Source organism: Labrus bergylta, chromosome 8 (assembly GCF_963930695.1).
Source record: "Labrus bergylta chromosome 8, fLabBer1.1, whole genome shotgun sequence".
Classification (NCBI taxonomy): domain Eukaryota; kingdom Metazoa; phylum Chordata; class Actinopteri; order Labriformes; family Labridae; genus Labrus; species Labrus bergylta.
Window position 1 is genome coordinate 22,046,579 of NC_089202.1, and position 7,928 is coordinate 22,054,506.

The 7,928-nt window shown below is 43.2% G+C and overlaps 1 protein-coding gene across 10 annotated transcripts in view; it reads right to left on the reverse strand.

The window, feature by feature from the left end:
• Window positions 1-1,118: 1,118 nt before the first annotated feature.
• The window catches only part of satb1b (SATB homeobox 1b), a 65,640-nt gene continuing 58,830 nt past the window's right edge, over window positions 1,119-7,928 (reverse strand). For all 10 annotated transcript variants that reach the window (XM_065957746.1, XM_029278568.2, XM_020640419.3 and 7 more), the window contains 2 exons: window positions 6,441-6,650; window positions 1,119-3,635 (listed from right to left, as the gene is read on the reverse strand). In XM_065957746.1, coding sequence (XP_065813818.1) covers window positions 3,021-3,635; window positions 6,441-6,650 — 825 coding nt within the window. In that variant the 3' untranslated portion in view covers window positions 1,119-3,020. The remainder of the gene's footprint in view (window positions 3,636-6,440; window positions 6,651-7,928) is intronic.

Consider the following 7,928-nt stretch of genomic DNA (forward strand, 5'->3'; position numbering starts at 1 on the left):
GTGGCGCACCACAGCGTGAGGTGGCATCATCTATAAATGCTTCCTGGAAAACTCGTCTAGTGTAGCCTGCTTCTTTTTTTTCTTTTTTTTTTAAATAAGCACCAGCATGAGCAGCCCGGGGCAACAGAGTCAGTGATTCATCAGTCACCATTCTTGTCGTAATTATGATTTCTATTTTGACATCTGGGGGAAAGACTTTGAAGTGTGTTTGGTGCCGTGGAGAGCCAGCGAACAGCCTAATGGAGACACAGTTTCAAAACTGTTCTGTGCTTGCCAGTCTTCTCTGAGCAATCACCCACGATACCCACCCGTGGCGAAACTCCAGCTCCGTTTTGCACAAAATATACAGTTTTTTTTTTACTTGGGAAGAAGCTCATGTGTGACCTGTTCAGCTTGTGATCCACTCAAAGAAAGTCATGCCTGTTGAAAACTCTCTACAGACCGTGTTTTTATTTTGTACTCCTGAACCCATTTAGAGGATAATTTACCTTATTTTTCTGTATTAAAAACTTTTCCCTTTCCCCAGAAACCGTTTCATTAATATTCTTGTGACCACGTCTTGAGTTTGAGAACCGCTGTTCTCGAGAAGTAGTCGCCATCTGTGTGGAAAAACCTTCTCTAATGCGGACGCAAATATGGCTGATCCTTATGAAAACAGTGGTGATGAGGAGGAGTATTATATCAGAGTTCCTGTTGTTTGTTGGTGCCTTCACCTCTGTTTGACGCTGAATAAGTCGCTTGTAATGTCAAAAAGAAGAAATAATAAAGCTTAAAGGTACATGCTCCTTTTTTTTTTTTTTTACCTTTTAGCACGTCGTACCTTTAAATCCTCCTGCAGAGCACGGCGCTTCCTGTATGATCTGTTTTTTTTAAGTGATTGTCTTTCGGTCTGAACACACACAATGTTACACTCTGGCTTTTTATTCATGAAAAAAAAGAAGAAAAAAAGAGCAGAACATCAAGGGAACGCCAGCCAACATAGGCTGGCACATATCGCAGGGTGTTAACAGGTGAGGCTAATTTCCTAAAGGTGCAGACACCTGGCCTCACCTGGGGTTCACAGCCAGGTCAGGACACCTGTGCTGTTTCATATCTATGAAACTCCCTGCAGAGGGCTGTCGCTGTTACAGGTGTTCACACCTTCCGTTTATTGATTTCAGGTTTCACAGGTGCGTCAGATACACTCAGCAGTAGTAGAAGAAGAGCTCCGGTACAGTCGCTTTGAGAGGAAGAGGCACGACAGAACGCTGATTCGTACACCGAGCTCTTGCACAAACTTCAAATATATTTACAATCATAAACAATCAACGATTCATAAGGTGTGATATTTTTTTTTACACTTATTACAAAGACTGTGTTCAGTGGCTGCAGCTGAACGGCTCAGACGTGGAGTCGATTAAAAACATTTCACATCATCTTTTTCGTCTGCAGGGGAGTCTGGTCAAGTTAACGCCGAGAAATGTGTGGTACAATACAAACAGTTTAATTGTGTAATTAACAATCAATAACCACTTCTAGTTAGAACATTTTTCTGCAGAAATGAACCGAGAAACACTTATAAAACAGTCAGTCGTAACAAAATAACTGGTGTTCTCATTGAAATCAACTCATAAAAAAGAAACACTTTTATACAGGAGATTTATACAGGAATAGCTTTTTGAATTGGATCGTTAACCAAAGGAAGACACATCGCAGACATCGATTTTCACACAGATTGCATATGTTTTTCTCTCTAAGGTGTTCTATAGGTTAGTCATTTTACCTAAGCTTATTTGCATGATAGTAAAAATTGCATACAACATTAATTGTGAAGCTTGTAGCATGAGTTGGTTGACGTACAGCACTTTTTTTTTTTTTTAATAGGCAACCTTTAAAGCACATTTGTCCATTTAAAACGTTTAAGACACTTTTTGTTTTTACTGCCCATCGAAAAATCACATTTATAAATAGAAAACAGAACGGGTGGAGTTAAAAAAGAAAAAGAAAAAAAAAAAGCTCTACATAACAAAAGTAAAAAAAAAAAAAAAAAAAGGAAGTAATTACATCGAAAACACTGCATGAACTGCAAATAAATAATGTCAGACAACATAAAAAACATGGTGGAGAATTCACATTTCTAACTGTGTGTGGCAAATTCAGAAAGTTACAGTGACAAAGGTTTTGCAAAATAATCTAACATCGGCAGTGCCGTATAGTACAAGGCATTTGTTGGCATAGTTTCTTTAAGACTGTATCTTTTTTTTTACAGTTACAATATAATGTCTATATATATATATTTATATTTCCTCCCTAACAAATAATATGTAAAGACTGAGCTGTTCTCGGAGATGCACCTAGGCTGGCGGGCGGGCGGGGGCGATCGCGTTCCAGAGTTTGATTCAGAATCACATGACGCGCTCTTTAAAAGAAGAACTCCTCCGCCAGCAGGCGCCGCACGCCATACCTCATGATTAAGGCCTTGTCAACCACTTGGTCCTCGATTTCATTTTTTTTTTTTTTTCTTGAAAAAATCCAGTTAAACATCACATACGTAAACACCTATCAAAGTCCTGACAAACTCCAGGAGGAGGGGGGGGGGGGGGGGACTTTTTTGTCTTTTTAAATAGAATCAGTAGCTCAAAAAAGATAAAGTAAGTCAGTGTAAAACAACAGACATTGAGTGCAGTCAGCAAATATCCACGGCAACATACTTAATAATTTTTTGTGCAGATTATTTAAATGATGCATCAGTCTTTACAGTGAATAATACAAGTTTTACAAAATCCAAAAAGTAGTACTTGAGTCTGAAATGGGCTCTCCAGTGTGTGAACGCTCCCTCCACATAGCCTGTCAGTCTGTTACAGATATATATATAAACACTCCTCCGAACAGTCCAGGAGCTGTTTTCATTAAAAACACTACTTTTCTTGATTCGCGGTGTGGTGGTTCTGTGTGGGGGGCCCGAGCGTTACATTTAGCACAGTCACTAGTCTGTCTGTGTTCACATGAAAACTCTCGGCGCGTGTGAAGACGGGGAGAGTCTACTCCTTGGCCTCGTGTTCTATCTCGGCCTGGGCCTCGGCGCCTCGGCTCAGATGCTCCTCGATCTTGATGGAGAAGATGGTGCTGTTGGTCTGCGTGTTCTCCTCCAGCTCCTTCAGCAGCTCTCCGCTCTCCCTGAAGTCCGTCAGCTCCTCCTCGAAGGCGGAGCTGCTGCTGCTGCTGGTGTTGGTGGTCGCCACAGAGCTGTTGTTGTTGTTATTGGGCTCCTTGAGCGCCTTGGCTGGGTGATTGACGTAGAAGCGCTGGTTCTGGAAGAACTTAATGATGGTGAGCTTGGGCAGGTCCAGCTGGGCCGACAGGGTGTGGATGGCCTCCTCGTCCGGGTACAGACCCACGTCCTGGATGAAGCTCTGCAGGATGCCCAGAGCCTCCAGCGAGATCTTCCCTCCGACGGTGCGAGCCTTGATGTTCCTTCCCTGGCTGCCATCGTCCTCCGTCTCGGCGGGGGAGGCGGTGGAGGGCTGGCGAGGCGGCAACCGAGGGCCTGTGGTGGGCTGCTGCTGCTGCAAAGGCTGCTGGGACAAAAGGGGTTGGGAGGGGTGCTGGAGGGACAGGGAGGGCTGGTGCTGCTGCTGAGACTGGGGTAGCTGAGCCTGCAGTGGGAAAAAAAAAAAAAGAAAGGGGGGGAGAGGGAGAGAGAAAGGAGACGGGGATGTTATCAGATGTTAACACTTATCGGCGCCTTAATAAGGCCTTTCATTAAAATCAATTGAGTTGTGAGGAAAAACGGGCCCGCTGTGTAGAACAGGCACTTGGCTGAAGGAATTTTCCATGTAACATCTCATTGAATGTAATCAGCTCTGCAGATATGACTTTTTTTTCCTCCTTTTTTGGTAGTGAGAGATTGTGCCTCTCATTGTGGGGATATACCACACACACACACACACACACACACACACACACACACACAGACACACAGACACAGACACACACACACACACACACACACACACACACACACACACACACACACACACACACACACACACACGAACCGGAGAGACACAATCCTCCCTACACACAGTGGGAAACTGGCCTCTCTATTATGGCCTCTGCTGCTTATCAGGCTCTATTGCCAGAAACTGATAAACAAGCTCCCCGTGTACAATTGTGGACCGCGATGGTCTGGCTGATTTGCCGCAGTGTGAGAATGCTATCGATGGCCTTCACTGGGCCGGCAGAGTCCCGTTAGTGTAAACACATGACACGTTACTCGTAAAAATGTCTCATTGTGTGGTTAGAGAGGGAGTGAGTGGGCAACTCACGGTCCCCATTGACCCCGCAGAATGGGTGCTCTTTTATTTTCATTCCTGAGTCAGACGCTGTCCAATCGGTGTTTCATAATGAAGTTTTGCAAAACAGCACTTTGCAGCGACTCTTGTTTGCCAGCTGCATAAATGCACCCAGAGATGTGATTTTTTTTTACTGTACCAATATACGCAGCGATGATACTTCTGGTTGAGCAAATGTGAGATGATTTGGCTAATGTGTGGCGTTAGTGAGGGGAGCAGCACAAAATATTTTAACACTCGTCTCTTATGAGCAGAGTAAAATTGTCCATTAAATCAGAAATGATCCTGTTTGATCAATCTACGACTAGTACTGTCTGCAGGCAGAGTGCTCACAGAATGCCCCTCGTTCCATATCTGCAGCTGGAAGACACCTTATTACCTTTTTTTTTTTTTAATTGTGTAACAAAAGCAGCCTTTGTAAATCTCTGGCCACGTCTCCAAGTCACCAAATATCTAATCAAGTACTCAGGCGTGGTTGGGACTTTTAATGGAATCATTATTGTACTTCATTAAGACATGTGAACCTTTAACCATGCCTGTAAGTCTTCCTATTTATCTCCCAGATGTTTTTCTGTATTTCTTTAAAGAAGTTCAGGTTCATGATATCTCTGAAAACAGTTTCCACAGAAAAAAACAAAAAAAAACCAGAACATCTAATTAAACAAAGTTCATAAAAAAGCCCCCGGGAGAGTTGTTTACAAAAAGTTCCAGGAAATGTAACGAAGAATTAAATTAATGTTTGAAGATATTTCAAGCCGTCAACATGAACTCAGGTTTTAAATAGCAAACAAATAGTTTGATTCCCAGTTTATTCCCTGGTTAGTTTCTACACTGATAACTTCATCTGTAAGCACATAGAGTTTAAGACATGATGATAATCATTAGTACATAAATATTTTTATCATGAGGGAAAAAGGAAAAAGGAAGCAGCGGGGCGCTAGTGTAGCAGTGGTTAGTGCGTGCGCCCCACGTACGGAGGCTTTGGTCCTCCAGGCGGGCGGCCTGTGGCTCCATTCCTGCATGTCTACCCCACTCTCTCTCTCTCTCTCCCTGATTTCCATCATATCTCCAATAAATGCAGAAAAAGCCCCCAAAAAACCTTTAAAACCAAAAAAAAAAGGAACCAGCAAATGTACCCCTGTGTACTCTGTAACGAGCACATTTCAGACGACTCAGAGATTAACTGGTTGTCAATAAAGTTGCAGATTTATTAAATTTTATTTCATCAAATCTTTTGTTTTTTCCCAAGTTGAACTGTTCGGCTTTTTATGATTTTATTTAGAGATGTTGAGAGAGAGAGAGAGAGAGAGAGAGAGAGAGAGAGAGAGAGAGAGAGAGAGAGAGAGAGAGAGAGAGAGAGAGAGAGAGAGGGGAATGACATGCAAGAAAGGAGCCACAGGTTGGATTCGAACCCAGGCCGTCATGGGGCGTGTGCTCCAACCACTAAGCTACCGGCGCCTCAATCAAACAATCTTCTCAGCTCAGTTGTTAACTTGTTAAAGTTCTTGATATGTGGAAGTGATACCGTGTAGATTGTGATGCATCTTGCGAAACAGTCTTTTACATTTCACTGCAAATCTGTATGAGCATGTGACAAATAAAAATCTTGAATCTTGTTGTTGTTTAACTTATTTATCCATCTTTTTCAGATATTTGTTGTTGCATGTGTATGTTAAAGTGTAGTCCTGACCCCATGTCTTGTTCTGAGCTTGTCCACAGTGTTTGATTTAAATAGTGCATGTTGTGATTGAAACAGACGATCACTCCTGTATCACCATCAGCGGACTGTTGAGCCACGCTGGGCCTTTTCATTCTGGACATTTGGCAAAAAAAAAACAGCTGAAAAATCCTCTGAGGTCATTTTCTTTTACTTCACAGCAAATGTGAAGTTTAGTTTAGTTTAAATTAGGATGATTTCATCCCTAAATTGTCCACCTATCAGTGACTGGACCACACACACACACACACACACACACACACACACACGTAGATTATTTTAGGAAATGTCTGAATCCATGAAACATTTCCCATCTCAGCTGAAGCATGTGATGCGATGGGATGATAACTGTGTGCACGGCGAGGGCTCTTTGCCGTCTTTGTTCTCACCTGTAGCTGGTCGGCGGTGATGTGCATTAGGTGGGACGGCCGCTCGTTGTGGTGCTGCTGCTGCCCGGCGCTGCTCTCCTGCTCGTAAATGGCGTCACGTTCCACCTGGGCCAGGCTCAGGAAGCGGCGGATCATGGAGAGGTTCTCCCAGAGCGTCCGGTTCTCTGGAGAGGGATCCTCCTTCCAACGCAGCAGCTCGCAGAGCCAGCCCTGGGGGGAGAGAGAGAGAGAGAGAGAGACACAGGGAGAGAGGGAGAGAAGGTCAGTAAAGGGACATCTTTACACTCAAAATGAGACGACTGGATCACACCATAAAACAGATTTATCGAGGCCTTCCTACAAAGAGAAACAAACAATACATAAAAAGGCTTTTTCCAGGCCTTAGATAATAATAATCAAAACACAGAGAGACACTCACACACACACACTCACACACACACACACACACTCACACACACTCACACACACACACACACACACACACACACACAGAGTCCATGTCTCATCGCTGCTGCTCCTGCAGTGACTGTGTGTTTTTTCTGTCACAGCTCACGATATAAAGATGTGAATTAGCCAAGGTCAAGCAGCACAGCGGGGAGGAACAACTTAACGCGAGGAGGAGAGACTCGCTCGCATACTGAGCAGCTCCCTCGGGAGGCGGCGGAGTGACTCCCATGTTTGAAACACTCCAGCAGAGGGCCATGAAAGACAGAGCAGAGGAGCAGCGCGGGACACTCACACGAACAGAGAGGCTTTATTGGATTGATTAAAAAAAATTAAAAAAAAGGCGCATAAAGAGGCGTCACCTGACTGTGACTCAGAGTGCATGAACTCAAGCTGCAGAGTTGAAGGACATCACAGAGGGGCAAAGGTGAGGATCCTGTCAGAGGCTTTGTTGACTGAATGTCAGAACCTTTAAATAAATACCAGATCTGAATCCAGTTTGGAGTAAAGTCAATCTGAATGTGTCTCACTTTAAGTTTAAATCAGTCCAACACATGAATATGAAATTGTGGATCTATTTCCATCATCATTAGTTATGTGAGGAGTTTGTTCTTGTCCCCTCTGGTCGGAGGTTCAGGCTGCAGGTACGCTGATGAAGGCCTAGTGCTGAAAACCCAGATAAAGAAAATTTGAAGGACATTCAGTACAAGAGCGACCCACACAAGCTTTCATTTATGTTCCTATATGTGCGATTAATGCTCTTCAAATTGTTGAAATCACGGCTGCACTTTCCAGCAGCACTATAGACTTTTATTTTTGATTTTCCTACAGAAACATTCCAGAGTCACTTTTCTCCAGCAGGGATTTTTGTCTTTTTCTTGGTTGTTTTCCGTCAGTGTTGTGTTGCTCTCTCCTGTGTCTTTTTAAAAAAATCTTCATTAAGGTCTGAAGTGAAATATAAAAATATATAAATAAAATACATATTTCCTCTTCTATAATGTTGATTAAAAAAACAAGAAGGAGCAATGAGGTCGTCTACAATTA